Here is a 19,475-nt window from a genome sequence, read left to right on the forward strand (position 1 = left end):
TCTGAAATCATCGCGTAATAAGTAGCTGGCTGGTACGTTTGTGCATATTATATACGAATACTGAATGATATTATCAGAAAAACACACAGTAAATGTAAATGTATGCATACGCAAAACATACAATAATACCAAGAGCGCATATCAAGAGCCGGAACGCGGTTTTCTCGAGAGATGCAAATTGTAATGCTTAAGCATCTGCGTAATTGGATCAAGAGAGGATACTTGTCTGATGCACATGGCACAACTCATGATTAAGAATATCTGTCAATCACCTGCTCTTCTTAATTATCGTTTTAGTGGCAGACCGCATTTGAACGACGCGATGCTTGTGGGCGAAGGTGTGACGTTACGATGCATGCAAGCTCTAAGCCAACTCCAAAGGAAATTGTTTTGTGTTTTTTCTTGCGATTAGGGAAGCGTACATCTCTTGCCACGGACACCGCAACTGTCGTGATCTATGCAGACATGTACCAGAATTATTCCAAAGCTCCAGCGTGTGTATTCAGGACAGGGCAGGCCATATGACACCGCCGTGAAAGTTCTCATTACTCTGTGTACATATTTGTACGCTGCATAATAAAGCCGCAGAAAGAAGTACAAAAGGTTAGGCGTGCACAGAAAGAAGCCCTAAAGGAAGAGCCACGCTTCTCTTGCTAGACGACACTTGGCTGGGCCGATCATGCGTGTAGCGAGTGGTCCGAAATGTGTCGCAGAAAGAAGATCGAAAGAAAAAAGAGGCACATACCCTTTGTTAGGCGACATCTGGGTGGGTGGGCCACGGGTAGAGCTGTTATACTGAGTGGAGCCCCCTGCAAATAATACGTGATCAGCGTCGTGCTTCTCCTTAAGACACTAGTGTGTGCGGCATACCATAAATGCTGGTACTGCAGGACAGCTGAAACCCAGAGGGCAGCCAAAAAGAGGGTGATTGTCAGTCCTTTACTTTTGTTGCTCGGGTTGTGCGTGCTCACAAGAAATTTTCTGAAGAAAAAAAAAACATGCACCATTCGAAAAGAATTCATATTTCATTGCTTTATACCTCCAAAGCAGAATACATCACAGTTTATTGATTTATAGCTTCAGGGACTTGTCTCGCTGATAGAAGACCGCAGGTATTCAAAGCGTTTCTTCTTGTTTTCGCCTGTGGTTGGTACAAATTTACAGGAGCAGGTGGTCAGGATCTGCAGTCAAACCCTCTCTTGCTGCACGCACCATCATGTTTCATCAGTCAATATGTCAGTTGCTGATTCCGCAATCTCCTCGCTGGACAGGCGATCCTAAATGGAGAGGACCGTTATTGTGCACTATTCCAACGGTTACTGCCACTTTGCACACAACTGCCGATAGCACGTAAAGTGCGACACATACTCCAACCCCCCCCGCCCCACACAAAAAAAAGGGGGTGTTACTTGACCAATACATAAGCGTTCCTCAAATCTACTATCCTGCGCAATACGTTTATCGGAAAACAAGAATCTTATTTGAAAACGCACGTTAATCCCAAATGCAATTTACTTCTGTTTAGCACAAGAGTCGGCAATACAATAATGTAAGTAACAGTTTAGTAGCAGAAACACGACAGCAGGTGATTAGAAACAGAAACATTGCAATTTACATTTTTCAGTGACCATACTTGGCATTTCACGTGGAGCTTCAATATGCTCGTACCTAATTGTTTTCCTCAAGGGGCATATTCCACTTGACAGTTCACAACCTCGGCTGCACCGAACGTAAGGCATATCGGCGTCTGGAAGTTTCCAAGCTGCCTGATAGGAGATCATCCCAGCATGCCTTGGGCGGGATGTATGCTGTAAACATTTCCAACGCAACACATTTAATATGGCGGGAAAAAAAGCATTTGTGTTGTCTACGTACCTTTAAACATTCCGGCTTTGACAGTTAAATCACATGTATACTGATTCATTTTTTCTAACCACAATGACACGTTGCTTGCACCCTAGAACAGAACGAGAACACAAAAAAAGTTATCTCAGTGCCAGAGAACAAATTTTTATCGCCAAGGAACTAAGGACATCGAAAGACATATCAACCGCACTGACCATGTCCCCCTTTGAACTCCTACGTCGCACGATTGCTGGCATTCGGCGCTATCTGAAAAATCGTTAAGCCACAGCGTATCGCTTATCGCGTAACATATTCTGAGCTGCCCCGTTTTGATAGCGAAGCAGTTAGACGTAATCGAGAGACGCAGAGCAAATACTGCCGGCAACAATGCGTAAAAGCATGACAATTTATTTTTCTGACTCGACCCAACTCTTACAGCAGCGTATGAGCATGAATTATCTGAATTATGAATGCCGTACATTGTGATCTGTATGAGTGCAACTATGGAATGAAGATGACTTCAGCATATATTTGTGGTAAGGTTTCAAGTTAGGTCAAGACGCAGAAGTTTGAAGTCTGACGGAAGCCCGTCTGGTTGGGTTGATACGTGGTGACGTTGAAAACCCGAGGCACTGAGCCGACTAAAGCAAAAAGCACACACACACATACACACACGCACGCGCACACACACATACACACACGCACGCGCGCGCGTACACGCGAGCACACACGCGCACGAGCACACACGCACGCGCGAGCGCACACACACGCACACACGCGCGAGCACACACACACAAACACGCGAGTACACACGCACACGCGCACGAGCACACACGTGCGCGCGCACACACACACGCACACACGCGCGCACGAGCACACACGCGAGCAAACACACGCGCGCGCGAGCGCAAACACACACACGCGAGCACGAGCACACACGCACGCGCGAATACACACACACACGCGCGCACGAGCACACACACACACACACACACACGTACGCACTCACACACATGGAGTAGTCGGTATCAAGAGCGACTCGAGATAAAGACGTCGTGACAGTCATTTTTCTGTAGCGCGAGCACGTGCCTTCCCCCAGTCGGTTGCGTGTCCCCTGAAACGTGCTCAGCCAAAGCACTGGATTTAGCAATTTATTTTTCACGTCATAAACGTCCTTTTGTGTGTGTGTGTGTATTAAATGTTTACTTCGGTCGGCTCAGTGCCTCGGGTTTGCTACATTCAGCTACACAAGGAAGGATGCTGCGATTTCCTTTAAGACACTTAAAACTACACTTAAAACGCGCTCTTAACGCGATTTCATTGTCTTTCGTGTACTTAAAGCTTTATTCATTTCGGTGGCGCAAAACAATTTATAAAGACAAGAGAGGACACGTAGACAGGACGGGCACTAGAGATCAACTGACTTTACTGCAAGGAAACACACAAAAACCCGCTGCACAGGCGCGACGCGCTACATCACTCTACGAGGGCTTTTTTTTTTAAATGTGTCTAATTTTCTTTGCGCTACCGAAATGAACACCAGTGATCACAACCAACTAGCCCGCATTACCGCCTTAAATCCTCACTCGTCCACCTAAAACTACCGCAGCCGAGTTTGAAGCGTGGCGAAAGGTTGCGTATAGACGCCACGAAATATCATGTACCGGTGACAAGGACATGACAAACAGCCCAGACTGCCATTGACAGGAGCGAGTTACTGCGCACGCAGAGCTCGTCTGGGCAAAGCTGATCTGGGGCACTTTGTTTATGCCGCCTACAGTATTTCACACCGTGATTGCAGCCTTCATCGAGCGTGTTGAAGGTACCAAGACGGCGACAGCAAGAAGGGTTAAACTTCTGTCCATCTCTTCTCACATAAACGTGTATGATAACGAATGATCTTAGTCGGATGTTTGATAATATACGCCCAAACACTCATCTTGTAATGTCAAACGCAGAGCAAATACTGCCAATAACAATGCATTACATAAAAGTATGACACGATTTATTTAAAACATAAAAGTATGACACGACCCATCTCGTACAGTAGCGTAAGCATGAGCATGAATTCAGGTAAACACGCGACATAAGTACACATACACAAGCAAATAACGTACTGAAGAGAGAATATTGCTTACCTGCAAATCACATTTACTACTGTCTTCGGGCAACGTAACAACGGATGCAACCCGCTCGACAATTGCCAGTCTCAAGCGAAGAATCAGCAATGCAGCTCGTCGCAACGGCCGCACAGCCCATTGAACGTGCCCGTTGCAATGCTTCGTGGCTGATTTGCGTCGGATCGCGCACGTTAATGACTGTTCTTGCGTGCTGTATCACTAGTTACACGCCACTCACGTACACAACACGATTAGACCACGCACGTCAACAAAGCGCGGAGTGTAAAACCTGGATAAATCGATGAAACAAAGAACAGCACTGCACAAACGCGACTTCAACAACCGCACCAACCGCCTCGCATTCGAATGCTCTTCCCGGCATACACCTCAAGCTGTGCAAAGCCTAGGAGAGATGACGCCGTCCCTGGTTCGATAAAGTTGAAGCGGCGCCTCGAGGACGCCACATTTGTTACTCACCGCGAGCTCATACATCTCTCTACGCGGCCTTTCAACTGGAGCGGCCGTCCCACGCTGTTTTGTGAACTCAGCGGCATCTTTTTCTCCCGTGTTGGCGAATTGATGACGGTTAAGCGTGTTTGGTGCTATGTTGTCCCGTGACGTTTGCTGCACTTTACGATCCGTTAATTATAACGCGAAAAAAAAAGAAACAAACTAGACAACACGACAGCGAAATTCGAATAAATTGTATTGCGAGTCTCGGAAAAATATTTTTCTCGCGCCACGGGATGGTTCTTCGATCGCATCGTCAGTTTAATTTGGTCGGTTGTCGTGTGCTCACAGTACTTTATCTTGTCGCCATATGCGAAGCTTCCCGGGGGCAAATTAATTACTTCTGCGGCTTAAAACAAAATAGATATAAGAGCTACTTAATAAGTTGTTTAGCACAAACATTTGAGCAGCATACGGCAGTTTTTCGTTCTTGTGCTTCTGCCAATGTCTGTGAAGATTATGTCACTTCATAAATTACGGGTTTTGGAAACGGGCTCACCTTATTGAACTCCAGTTTTAGTTCATACCCCACCATCGCTTGCCTCAGTATGCCGCAATGTAAAATCGCTGCTTCTGTGATTTGCTTTTCTGCTGTCAAGACCCGTTCTGTGTGTACATCATCTGATGTTCAATTGATAAAGCCAGCCTTAAACAAGACAGATCGCGATGTGACACATTCATCAATAAACTTCCACTCCATAGTGTAGGTCCCCTGACGGATGAGTCATTGCGCTTATATAAGTTACAATCTAAAGGTTACAATGCTCATCGCGGTGCTTTAGCTTTTAACTTGGCACGCTACCGTCGATGTAACCTTTATGAGAGAGGGAAATGAAGAAAACACAAAGATAAAATTGCTGTAACAGCCATGTAACTTATAAATCATAGGTTACATGTATTTTTATGCTGTCCTAAACGTTACCGTGATTAGAGTGTACATATAAACGGTCACCTGTGGCGCATACACGTACACTATGGCCCGTGGTAAACGGGTATGTGCCACACATGTCTGGAGGAAAGGGTTTGACGACGTACGTGACAGGATTTTCACGTTATTCATGTCATGACCCGACAGTCACGTTCGTCAAATCCTCTTACCCTCCCATGCCAATTTTGATCTACACCAAGTTAAGAAGGCGATCACGAGAGCACCCGGCAGACGTAGGCGGCAAGATAGAGACGCTCAAAGTGCTTAAGGTTCGCTAAGAAATGCTTGGCTTTTAATAATATATTGGCACGAGCGGGAATCGAACCTATGCATTCTGCAAGGCATTCAAGTATTCTCTCTCAGAGCCACGCCAGTGCTTCTAACTGCTTCGGGAAAAAAACCCTATACATATGTCATGCCAAGGCAACACCAATGGGGATGGCCTTGTCGGCTATCCGCTTTTATATGAATATAATAAGCATGACATATCAGTGACTCCTCAAGCTATAGACAACAGAGCTCGAATACGCCTACGATCGCTACGTATGATATGTACATCATCGCACCGCAGCGTGCACTTCATGATGAAAACTGACATTTCCACTTTAATGCGAGAGCCACCGTTACGTCGGACCATGAGTTACCATTTACACGCCAGTGTATTCGGCGTGCCTCGTAAGCACACGATATGCACACGACTCAATTCACGCGATGACGTCGATCCACCTCGTAATGTTTGGCTCACTGCAAAAAATCCGGCATAGGGTGCTACTGACTGAATTCTTCGCATGAAATTTATTCCCGCAATGCGCAATACCTGCTGGATTTTTTCCACATATGTTCGAAGCTGAGGCGGAGCTTATAAGAGAAAAAATTCGGCAGATCCCACGTGTTGTGGGAATCGGTTTCATGAGAAACAGTCAGCGAGTACTTCTATGCTGTATTTTATGGCTTTGAGCCAAGCCTTACGAGGTGAATCGACGTGTTTTTATAAGTGTAGTAGCTGTGTGCACATCGTGGGCTTACTAGGTACGTCGATAGCACTGGCGATTAAAGGGTAACTTATGGTGCAACGTAACGTCAGCCCTCACGTTAGAGTACATAAGTCAGTATTACGAAACTAAGTGTACTTTATGGTGCAATCATATGAATATCATACGTAACATTCGTAAATGTATTTCTCCGGGATTGGGCAATGCTTCAATATAGCTTGCTGAATCATAGCGATGAAAATTTGTTGTTTATTAGACTGGTACAATAGCGGAAGCAACACTGGAACCACAGACGTTAATCTGATATGACGCCTGCATCGTAAGAGTACATATGTAGTGTTTGTTGCTTTCTTGTAAAATTAGATAGGCAGCACTACAACTACAATTGACGCTGCACCGACATTACGCCTTCATGGGCTGTTTTTCCAAACCTGTTTATAGACCCTGCGTGGCTTTGTCGTAGAATACCTCATTGCCACGCAGAATGCTTGGGTTCGATTCCTGCTGGGATCCTAATTTTTATTCTTTCCATTCGTCGGGCCAGTTGCTGTCGATGTCAGTTTTTCTTAACGCCCTCGCACTTAAGTTATCAATGCCTGTTCTCGCAGTTCCTGGGTAGATATAAACTGTCAATGACCTGTGGCGCATAGCCGTACACCGCGGCCCGTGGTAAACGGGTATGTGCCATATGTGCCTGGAGGAAGAGGTTTGACGACGTATGCGAGAGGATTTTCACGTTATTCATTTCATGACCAGGCAGTGATATTCGTCAAATCATCTTACCCTCCCATTACAGTTTTCGTGTAAACCAAGTTTTAAGGAGGCGATCATGAGAGCACCCAGACGTAGGCGGCTAGATAGATAGATAGATAGATAGATAGATACGTCAATAGAAACGCTCAAAGTGCCAAAGGTAAAAAATGCAGTGAAATAGATTGTGGTAGACACTGAACTTCCGAAAATTTTTATTCGCAGTGATGCCTGATGTTGCGCACTCCTGCTTGTTTCCGTCATGGGTACAAATCGAAAGCGCGGCATTCATAGGGCTGGTCCATGATAACTTGCTCATATTATTGCTTCGCCAGCCGAGCCGCTCTGCTTCTTGTCATCGGTCCGCTCCATGATGCCTCCTCTGTGCGGGCTTTACCAGAAGTCGCTTGGGCATTGCTTGCTGAAGCGGCGCGCTTTCGAGTCGTTTTGCTGAGACGAAGAAGGTTCGCGCCAGAGCTTGAACCATCCTCGTATGAAGACAACGGTGCTGAATCGGGACCTGGCGCTGGCTGTTGCGAGCCCGCATCGCTCGCTTGCTGCATGGTGTCACCACCTGCATCGGGCATGTCTGATGCTACAGCCACTGTGTCGGAGACCTCAACGCCCGTGAGGGGATGTCCAACTTCAGCGCCTTCCACAAAGTTCGCCGCCTCCGGTACTTGATACAAGCCGGTGTGGAGTTTCGAGCCACAGGCGAGAGAATCGAGGCTTTCAGACGGCACGGCGTCCAAAGAAGGTGACGAAGTTCCGGATATCTCCTTATAGGTAGACGTAATCGGACGGGCCATTACTGGAAACAGCTCTTGTTTTGAATACTCTGGATTCTTTGCGGCGTTGGATTCCACGACCGCTGATCCAGGCAACCAGGCTTTGTTGGTGCAGGCATTCATCTGCTCAACGCTGGTCTCGGACATAGGAGTGGGTGCAACCCGAAAATCGTGTGCAGTGGCAAACTGTAGGCTTGAATCCTGCACATTATCCGTGGCTCCACACTGCACGAAGCCTGAAGCAAACGTCGAGGGCTGATCGATGGAGGCGTCCCTTTCCTTTAGGCTGGTTTCGCGCGCCGGAGAGTTCTGCGGTAGTTCAGGTCCTTCGCAAGTCATGAAAGGCCGCACTCGGTCACTTGAATCCACAGGCACTTCGTTCACCCTCTTGTCCAGGGTGAACGTACATCGTCCGTACACCTTCAACGTGTCGGCAGCCTTGAGCAGCGCAAATAACTGGTGCTTGCCCAGAATCACTTCGCCGAAATACATAGACTCTATCAGCGTCGTCAAATCAGCGAAGCTCACGTCCTTCGGTATGACCACAGTGCCGCTGTCGGGATCGTCTGCGAAATGCTCTCTGAAGAAAGTACTGTTCGCTGTCAGCACTGTCTTGTGTGCCTTAACGGACTTGCCCTCGCACAGAAGCATAACATCCGCCTCGCAGAGGTGCTGCTGTGCGGCGGCACTCGCATCCGCAGCCTCGTGTCTTTTCCACTTGAAACAGAACTTCTCCGGTGCCATAGCGGGTTGGTTTCTGGACGGTTGCTCTTACGTGGGCTATGCTGCTTAGAAGGGCGGTTAGGACAGGGAGCTCACCATTGGTTCCGTACCTTGACCTTCTGGCCTTGCTTTTGTGGCCTCGTCCTTCAACGGTGACCAGCGTTAGAACACGCTGCACGCCAGCAGATGCCGCCGTCCCCGACAGGCTCCGTGCGGTTGCGCCTGCCGACAGCGAATGCCCTTCGTTTTTTTTTTCTTCTTTGCTGGGCTGCTCTATAATCCAAGGAAGATGACGAAACGGAAAATTGCGAAAATATCGGAAGTAATCCAATTTATTTATTTAAATTTTCGTATGCGGTGATTTCTGTTACTGGGGCGTCGAAGTCATGTGCTATATGAATTTGTATTTGGCCAATCTAGTTCACGTCCAAGGAAAGTACTCGAAAAAAAATGAAACCATGTTGTTCGTAGACAGCGTATGAGTTTTTCACTGAATGAAGTGATAATTTAGCCATATCAATTACCTGTATGAATTTGGATTTCTTGAAAAAAAAATACCCCAGCATCCTTCAAATTTAGGTTGAAGCCACTTCAGCAAAGAAGACGCACAGTAGACAGCTGTAGCCACATTTTCTTGCCTCTTGTCGTTGCCATTGTATGAGGCACATACCCACGAGGGAGCATTAGGGGGGTTTACATCTAAAAACGTAATGGGTCTGCTTTCATCTATAATGCAGTAGTGTACAATAATCTTTTAATGATAGCAGTTACGAGAGTGTCCCGGATATTTAAAAGTGATCGCGCCAATGTATTATGAGGACGCCCTCAAATGGGACAACTTAATTGCCAAAATTGTGAAAAAACATGTGTGGCTACTCTGTGTATTTGCTTTTCACTCTGCAGCATCTTACGTGCGTCGGTAGTGCTGCGGAACCGCTGCCATTTCTTGGAACAGTGGTCCCCAAGCAATTATCTCTTTGAAACATTATACGGAAACGATGAAGGATGTGTGGCTGAGCTTTGTAGGCATGTGACGTTTGGCGAGTGGTCGGCGTGTGCAAATGTTGCGCCACGTCCTGTGGTCGCTGTGGAAGTCAATTCCCGCTGAAAGCGGAGCGCAAGTTATTTTAATCCTGCTCATCGCAGTTGACCTCAGCCATGGCGCTGTAATTAAAAAACACGCAGGGTTTCTTATGCATTCGCTTAAGACGGCTCGAAGGCGAAAGCCATCCGGTGTGACTGTTTTAACGGGCAATTGATAACAAGCGAACGCCGTGAAGACGAAGTCAAAGCGCAGCTTGCACGCTCACGTGATATTTTCTCAACCTCACAACGCGACATTGTTCTTGTTCTTGTTCACCTTAAACTGTGACTCACACCCACTGTGAGGGATTGGCCAAGAATTGAGTACGGTACGGTACGGAGAACTTTATTCAAAGATCCGGGGAAGTGCCACCCCTTAGGGTGACACCGCGGGCCGCTCCCACGTGGGGAGAGTTAGACCTAGCCTAACCGCCGCATCGCAGGCTCTCTGGACAGCCCAAAGTTGATGCTGATATTCCGAGCTCTTGAGGGCCGAGGTCCATTTCTGCTCTGTGAGGTCCTTATCCCCACGTAACGAGGGGCACCGCCAAAGCATGTGCTCTAAATCGCACGTTCCCCTGCAGCCAGGGCATTGCGAGCTAAAGTCACTTGGAAATAGACAGTGCATGAAAGAATTGAGAATTGAGGGGTTTTATAAAATGTTGGAGTACTTTAGAAGCGTGGTTACAGAATAGAAACATTACAAATTTGATAGAAAATTTTGGCGCTCGATCAAATATTAAAAAAATAGTGATAATAGAATAAAATAAATCAATACCCAATTATTTAAAAAAAAAACGTGTGTCGACAGAAGGATAATAATATAGATTAGCTAGTTAAACCGATTGGTTTCATTGAGGTAATCCCTCACAGCCACGCAACCCTTCGCATTGGAGAACCCAGAAATAGAGGCGCTAAAAGACAAAATCGCAGGCATGGATAAGTTCATTCCAATAGCACATAAAGGTGTTTCCAAAAATATTTTTCGTTATGTAGTATATCGCCTGCAGGTCATACCTTGAAACATAGAGATCTGCGGCTTTCATGATTAATATGAGGTTGACTCCTTTGTCCAGGTATAGCCGAGGAACAATATAATGGCGCACAGAGAAAAATTTCAAAAGCCTTTGTTTAGTAATATTTTCTTTTGCTTGCAACGTACATGTAAATAGAATAAAGAGGGGAGTGACAGTAAGGCCGAATATAATGGCCAATAGAATACCTGATTGAAGAGAAGAAAAAACTGAAAGCCTGCATGGAACAACCATACCATAGTAGCGGCTAGATTTCGGAGGCAAATGATGATGCGAGAATTCAGTATACCATCTCTCAGAAATTCCCCGGACTTTAATCATCTATTGACACCCTGGAAAAGTTCAACATGTCATAACAGAGATCTGGATGTTATAATGACGAAGTTGCGTTGCCGCATTCCATCATTAAATTTTTATTTATATAGAGCCGGTTTATCACCATCACCAGCATTGTTCTTATTGTATGGAAGAGGAAACAATAGAACACTTTCTGATCTCTTCTCGAAAGTTTTTTGCAATACGAAAGACATCTCCAGACACGCCGTTACGCATAATAGGATTAGAGTTGACAACCTCAAATTTACTATATCTAGGTGCACTTACCCTTGGGCACAGCAGCGGGAATGTATGCGAGGCCATGCAAGATTCCATAGAACAATCAAATAAATTTACACAAAAACCACAGTTCCAAAGTTCCATAGTTAAGCAAAAGTAAAATACAGCAAGATTCTTTTCTATAATAATTTATTTCTGATTTGATGAGAATTAGTTCCACCCGCCTTTCACCTTTTTTAAATTATTATTCTCGCAAAATTACCTTGTAAAAAACCTTTTTGTTATACAAAATAAGAAATTATTCTCATTTCTAGTTTTGAAATATTTTTTCTAAACTACCCGATTCTTGGCCAATCCCCCTGAGTGGGTGTGAGCCATCAGTACAGGATCTGCATCTACATCTGCAGCAACAATGTAAGCTGGAGGAGCGGCTTTCTAAAAGCCCGTTGTAAACTCCCTTAGGGCGCCTGGTGAAAGTGCGTGTCATAGAGTGCAGCATTTTAATGAGCACGCATTTATCGAATGTTTGTCAGACGCTATTTGCAATAAAAAAGTGCGTTCCCAAGGACATGCAGTTTTACGCTAGGACACATCGTTCTTTATAAAAGAGAAGTCCACTTGAGGCCATGGTCATGCCAAGAGAGTGGTAACCACAGGTCATAGACATCCGTTCACTGTTACCGAGAACATGAAAGCGCCCACGCTAGCCGAGAGACGAGGAAAGCTATGGGCAAGCTGATGCAGCTGATAAATTGTGGCATAGCCTCTCACGGGTTGGTAGCATTGGAGCGTGTGCGTTAACAGGGCTATTGAAAAAGCTGTTGTTGGGATACTAAACGTGAATTGTGCCACAGCCATTTGTATCGATGGGAATTCGGTAGCTTTAAACATGCTACCTATTACGCAATTCATTAGCGTCACAGGTGCGGTCATGCTAAGCAAACACAAGCGATGTTCTCGATGTTGCTCATCATGACGATGTCAGTAGTCTGCTTGAGCCACATGTAATGTGGACGCCGCTTAGAGGCACTCAGTTCACTTGGCGGGACACCTAACGCAATTCTGCACTTGTCACGCAACGTTAGCAGCTGTGTAGCTGCACTCCTCCTGCAATGAATGGCCGCTGTTCATGCTACTATATGCGATAGTCATAGCTAGTTGTGGAATAACTGTTTGCAACTGGTTAACATCCTTGTGATGCGCCAACACATTTTACTCTTGAAGAGGTGTGACATATGCGGCTAAGCTACGGAAATGCAACGTGTGCACCGATGTAGCTTATAAACAAAGTTTCAACTTCAGCTTCAAATTTGCCTTTAAAAACTAACCGGTTCTTGGCCAATCCCCCAGTGTGGGTATGGGCCACAGCTTCTAGGGTCTACTCTACTCTACTTTATACTCTATGTAGCTGCACACGTGACTTGATGGTTCATGCTGCTGCTGCTGATGATGAAGAAGTGTGGCACAGCCCTTTTCGAAGGGGCAATCTTAAACCTCTTGAAGTCGTTCCGCAGCTTTATAGATCGCTACCATTGCACAAAAATTAAATTTCATGACATAACGCCTGCAGTTTTACTATGCTACTGTAAGGCGATACCGTGGCTGATGGTCATGATGGATCGTGGCTACGCCTTTTGTGATGGGTGCGCGCCTTTGAACCATGCCTTCGTTAAGCAATTAACATGGCTTGGCACCTGGTGCAGTTCCATGTTTGTGTGAGGCAAAGTCTGCACAGTTGTACATGCGCATTTGCGACGACATTGCGCGTCTACAAGTTATTTTTCCTAAGCCATTTCAATCGCATGCGTGGCTCTGTGGTGCAATAATTGGCTCCTATGGGAAATGCATGGATTTGGTTGAAGCTAGAACCCGTTTTTAGATGCGAAGTATCTTAAGGCCGAGCTCAATCCGGTGGTGTGCGGCGTGACCACACTTACTGCGCATGCGCATACCCTCTCCACACACCTCCTCTCCACTCACCCTCTCCACTATCCCTCTCCACTTTCCCTCTCCTCTCCCCCTTTCCACTCTTCCTCTGAAACGCGGGCTAGACATGCCGAAATTCTCTCCTGCGCAACGCCGTGATGAGCTCGAGCGCATGCGCGTCCCCTCCCCTTCTCTCTCCTCTCCTACGCTGCCCCCTCTCGCCCGCCTGTCGACCGCGTTCCCCGCTCGCCCTGTGAGAATTAACGGCCAGGCTAGATGGAAGATACGACGCGCGTAGCGTCCCTCTTCGCGTTCCACGACGCGAGGTCGGTAGCATGCCCAACGAACGCCAACGGAACGCGATCGTGCAAGTGCTCCGGCTTCGCATCGCCTCATGGTCCCCTTTAGCGGGAGATGGTGTAATTTTTTTGTTATTTTCTTTTCTTTAAGCGTGACAGCTGCGATGAACACTGTTCGCGGTGCACAACATTGCCCCCATGATCGAACAGGTAGTGCTCGAACAGGTAGTGCCCATGATCGAACAGGTAGTGCTACAGCTCATGTAGTGGGCTGATAACAGCTTATGCTGCAAAAAGTGATGTAAACGGCCATACGTTTACAATCACACTCTGTTAAATAAGGTTTAGAGGCACGCGTTGCTCGAGCCAGGACCATCAAATGGTCTTTAATAGCATACACTGAATTTAGCTGCTAAAGTCGTGATGAGGAACATGCACTTTGCCACGGTTCGTTTAATCAGCGGTAATTGATGTTAGATTATGTGCGCTTTACGAATGGCTCTGGCCTAATTTGCAATATGATCGTAGATGATGCTGCTAGATTTTAAAAGAAGTTTGTAAAAGCCTTCAGTGGGGATGCAGTACCTACACAAACTAGCGCGTCGAATGTCCCTGAGCCACTCAGTCGTTTGAGGGAGACCGCAGTACAGACATCCAGACAGACAGACAACGAACTTTATTATACAGACTTCCAGTTCCAGATAATTTTTTTTTTGTGCTCGCGGCTCTTAAAGGGTCATTGACACAAAAATTTTGGCCTCGTGTGTTTTTACTGCAGTGTGTTGCTTGGGGCCTGTTAGTCATAACACGGCACATCGTTTGCTGCCGCGCGCGACGGATAATCAATTATAGGCTGAGGCTCAGTTTCGGTTCGAGAGATTTCTAAAAACGACAAGTCGCCGGGTGCAACTATCACTACCTAGCGTGTGCAACGTTCGAACACGTCAGCACACAGAACTGTGACGCACTTCCAAACGGGACGCATCAAGAAGTCCGTTCGAATAGGAAACGGGACAGCAGCGTCGCCCCACACAAAACTTTCAACCCGTGCGCCGCGGCCACGGACTCTCGAGCAGCCGCCGCGTAGTAGTCTGCTGGAGCAAAGGCGGCAAAAAAAATGGCGCCTATGACGTCATCATAACTTGTATTGACTGCCGCGTGGTGACGTGAGGGAAGTAGGGGGGGTCTCCGTGGGTCTCTTTTGAGGGGCGGTGCTCGATCGCGCACGCAAACTTCAAAATTCATGTAAAATACCTTCCAAGCTACGTTCGCTGTTGATAGTTTGCAGATGATATACGCATGTTCACGGGAATCGATCCCGCAGGCTATCTCGGCCGCGAAATTTTGCTTCAGTACCCTTTAAACCTGGATGTAGAAGTACATGAGCGGGTTTATAATTCGGCTTCATCAAAACACTGCCGCCGCGGCCGCAAATCAAAGCTTCCCCTTTGTGTTTAGGATCTCAATCTGTCCCAACAACACCTTCAAGCTGAAAGCTTCTTTGTAAACTGAAATTTTGTACGCAGCGCAAGCCGATAATTTATCTCGACAAAAATTGCAATATATACACAAAGCAAAAAGTCTGCAATGCTTCCTACATACCGAGCTATTTGGGACCCAGCTTGCTTCACGAAGTAACAGTAAAGCGATAAACAACGGGAGGAAGCTGTGCACGGGCGCTTTTCGGCGTACTTTTTTTTATATTGCTTAACAATTACGATTCACCTCTGCTACTTTTTGTTTGCGTGTAGTTTGCGAGACAGCGCACTTTATGCTGCTGAAGGTCCGCAAGGCTGTATCTTTAATTATTCCACATAAGATGTGAAGAACATCGCAAGCTCCTTCACGGTGACTTTGGTCCCGCAACACGTTTACAAAGAAATACACGCGAAGTACGGCGATCATGCGAAGCGGCTGCTGTGGGCAGGAATTGATATACTGTAAGTACTCCAAAGAAGGCACCATAGAACCGTACATTGAGTATTTCATTTTCACGAGTGACAACGTTTACTTTCTCCCTACAGTGGTACGTTCCAGTTTCAGCATGCTGTAATCATGAAATGACCACTGTTTCCGTGCATGTTCACGTGTTGCTCTCAGTCGCCTTGACACGCTTTCTAACGACGCCGATATTTCTGAGGTGCGGAAAGCCCGTTTCCATACCCAGCGGCTGCTCCACTAACACCGAGCGTGTAGCTAGCAGCGTATCCTGAGGAACCATAGGGAGTGAAGCTGCTGTAGGATGGTGTACCGGGAGCTGCGTTGCTGGATCTGTAATTGTAACTTCCGAGAAGAGCGTACACGAAACCGCAAGCGGCGGGCGAGTACGGGCCGGTCGCAGACTGGCCGTAACCGTCGTAACCAGCGGCGTTAGGTGCCACACCCCTTGGGCCGTAAGCCGCAGCTGCAGCTTCTTGCGCAGACCTTGTCGGAGTAAGCTGGATTGCCGGTGCAGCGTCGAAGGGCGCATTGTTTCTGACGCCAGAGACAGTAGCACGGAAACCTTGTAAGGCGTCCGCGTAGTTCATTGGGCGGTAGAGGCCACTGACATCCGAATAGCTGTTCAGGCCGAACCGGAGAACGCCATCCAGCTCCGTTCCGTACTGCCGATTGTTGAACTGGTTCGCCGCATCGTAGCGGAAGTTGTATGGCGCCGCATTCTGGAACAGCTAGGGAACACAATACGATCAGGTTTGCAATATTGCATAGTTGTACACGATATAACGCAGGTTCACTGTCATATATTGCCAGTTTTCGTTTTTGCTTGCAGAAAACGAAATATTTTGCCCCCATTTTTCTTAAATATTGAATCTTGCAGCGCTTGCTGGGATACCCTGAAACGCTTGTTATGATATGAACTCATTTCTGAAGACGGCCTAAGTATTTATTTATTCATTTACTTATTTATTTATTTACAATACCCTCAGAGTAAATATGCGTTATAGAGGGGAGAGGCAATATGAATAGTTCAAATCATATTATACAAAAAAGCAAATCATATGTAACAATGAAAAGTTATCATAGCTCACTAATTACGTTTTATAACAACCACCTTAATTAACGCATTACCTTAATCAACGTTGTAAATCCGGATGTGTACATGTACTAGCATTCTCAATGAATGAGTATATACACACTATGAAAACGGCATACATACAATCGAATGCGGCGCCGCAGGAAATGTATGACCTAACAAGCCGGCACTGGCAACGTGGCAATTGCGTATTGCCATTAAGAGAAATAAATGAAGGTAGTGATGCATGTACTGAGTAACTTTGGGCTTGTGCTGCCTGCCAGAAGAGAACGCGACCACGAGGAGTGGTGTTAGCAGTGCTACATCCGGGAAATGTCGGCGAATAAGACACTTTCCTTTTATTGCGATAGCAATTATACAGGTTGTTTCAGCTAAAAAGCACCAAGTATTAAAAAAATGAAACATGGGTGCTACGCATCTCCAATTAATGCAGTATTCTTATGAGCCATATAGAGAATGTCAGAATATTTTTTCCATTCCGCCTAGCTTGGTAATTAACAAAGATTGCTTAATGAACTCTTTAAATAATAAAGCTAGCGAAACGTTTTCACTGCAAAAGGTGTGGCGCTTGCTCAGAAACATCGAATTTTTTAATCCATGCTAACTCCCCTGCCTAATTTTTTTCCGGCCTTTATTTAAAGCGCGCGAATTTTAAAAAAATAGCACGTGACTGCCGCTTAACGCGAGGCGCTTTTAGAGCCCTAAAATATAAGTTGAACGAATTATCAAAGGCTGCTCGGCGCACGAAGGTCGATTGTGCAGGCTACCGGTGACTGCGATGGACGCTAAATGATGATAGGGGCTTGCCATCTAAAAAAAAAAAAAAAAATATGCACGAAAGAGCGGCCGTCACGTGTGAGGGCATCTTTTATCTCCGTCCTTCATCACGCTGTCGCCCTCGCCCCTTCCCATGTGTTTCTTCATTGGTACGAAAAGAGAAGGAAAAAACGCCAGGCCTGCGCTGAAACCGCAACACAGTCACAGCGAAAGCTGGAAGAGCGGCGTTGCTAGAGCCGTTGTTAGCTCTCTTGGGCCTACAATAGAAGTACACTAGAAAGCTACCCACTACGCCATAAATCACAATTTTTGTGACGTTGGGAAGCACCTACTAAGCCATTATTCGTCATTCTGCAGAGAAGCGAGGCACCAGCTACACGTCTGTAAGGCATTAAGTGCACTTTGTTGACGCGACGACTGATGACGATGAAGAATTATGGCTCAACCCTTTGTAATGGGTTGGAAGTTTTAAAAGGCCCACCAGTTATGTAATTTGCATTGGGTGACGCCCGGTCGCTATTTCCCTCTCCCGTCATGCTGTATAACATACGTTGACGTGGGAGAGAGACGGAGGGGGGGGGCGAAGAACTTTACTGAGACCCCGTGGAAATGGATCATGCGCTTATGGGCTCCCTTGGCAGCCAATACAAGTGCACTTGCGAGGAACCCGCTACGCTATAAATCATTCTAATTTTACTGAGACCCCGAGGAAATGGATCATGCGCTTATGGGCTTCCTTGGTAACCAATACAAGTGCACTTGCGAGGAACCCACTACGCTCTAAATCATTGTAATTTTACTGAGACCCCGAGTAAATGGATCACGCGCTTATGGGCTTCCTTGGCAGCCAATACAAGTGCACTTGCGAGGAACCCACTACGCTATAAATCATTCTAATTTTACTGAGACCCCGAGGAAATGGATCATGCGCTTATCGGCTTCCTTGGTAACCAATACAAGTGCACTTGCGAGGAACCCACTACGCTCTAAATCATTGTAATTTTACTGAGACCCCGAGTAAATGGATCACGCGCTTATGGGCTTCCTTGGCAAACAATACAAGTGCACTTGCGAGGAACCCACTACGCTATAAATCATTGTCATTTTTGAGAAGTAGGGCAGCAGGCACTGTGCCATTTTTCGTCGTTCTACGGAGAGCCGTAATACCTGCTTAACGCATGTAAGGCATTATGCGCACTTTGTTGATGCTGTGCCTGATGACGACGAAGAATTATGGCAGATCCCTTTGTAATGGGTTGGAAGCATTCAACAAGCTACTCGTTGCGCAATTCGCATTGTGTGACGCCTGGTTACAGAATTCGCGTTGTGCGACGCTTGGTGCTTATTTTACTCTTCTACGACGCTATATTGCATATGCTAATGTGGTTCCTTCCCGACATGAAGCCTGTATAGGACCTTTTTGCAAAGCAGTTTCAAGCACCGGTATGGCTCAGACTTCCTTAAAGAAACCTCGCGTTTCTTTAAGGAAGTCTGAGCCATACCGGTGCTTGAAACTACTTTGCAAAAAGGTCCTATACAGGCTTCATGTCCGCTTTTTGTCAGTTAGGTTTTCAAGTGAATACCTGTTTTCAGTCGGTCGAAAGAAACTGCATAAAGACATATGCGACATGATTTTTCCGGTACCTATGTATAGGGTAATAAATAGTGGGGGCAAGGGTAACGATGTTCTCAAACGTGTTAAGAAAATGCAAATTCAGGCGAGCGCAAAAACCTTTTTCTTTAAGTTACATTCGGGCACCCTGCCGGTTCGGACCTTTTTAGAAGATCGAGGTGTTTATATGCCGTGGGGTTCCGATTGTTTTACCTGCAGAAAGCCAGAAACAATAGATCATGTATTTTTGCATTGTTGGGAAGGGGTTTATTTCTGGGACGTTTTACAGAGAACGCTCAAAAAAGAACTTCCCTTGCATTCACTTGGAATAAGATTTTTACTTTAGAAACAGCGCTAAAAGACGGGACGAAGAAAGGACACAAACCACGGCGCTGACTAACAACCAAATGTGTTTTATTCTTCCAGTCTGCCTATATATACTCCGCCACAATCTCAAGGAAACAAAAGCACAGAAACAAAGAAAAATTGATTAGCCTGC

At 46.2% G+C, this 19,475-nt stretch overlaps 1 protein-coding gene and 1 long non-coding RNA gene across 2 annotated transcripts; both read right to left on the reverse strand.

Annotated features, from left to right (window-relative positions):
- Nucleotides 1–1,713: 1,713 nt before the first annotated feature.
- LOC125757946 (uncharacterized) lies at nt 1,714–4,095 on the reverse strand. Its single transcript, XR_007415585.1, has 3 exons — nt 3,984–4,095; nt 1,876–1,957; nt 1,714–1,808 (listed from the first exon to the last, which is right to left on the reverse strand). It is a non-coding gene; the product is annotated as an uncharacterized LOC125757946 (long non-coding RNA).
- Nucleotides 4,096–7,465: 3,370 nt separating this feature from the next.
- On the reverse strand, nt 7,466–8,677 carry LOC119385526 (longitudinals lacking protein, isoforms H/M/V). The gene has a single exon (XM_037652945.2). The coding sequence runs from the start codon at nt 8,675–8,677 to the stop codon at nt 7,466–7,468; it is 1,212 nt and encodes a 403-aa protein (XP_037508873.1).
- Between the last annotated feature and the right edge of the window lie 10,798 nt (nt 8,678–19,475).

Source organism: Rhipicephalus sanguineus, chromosome 3 (genome assembly GCF_013339695.2).
Source record: "Rhipicephalus sanguineus isolate Rsan-2018 chromosome 3, BIME_Rsan_1.4, whole genome shotgun sequence".
In the NCBI taxonomy this organism is placed as follows: Eukaryota; Metazoa; Arthropoda; class Arachnida; order Ixodida; family Ixodidae; genus Rhipicephalus; species Rhipicephalus sanguineus.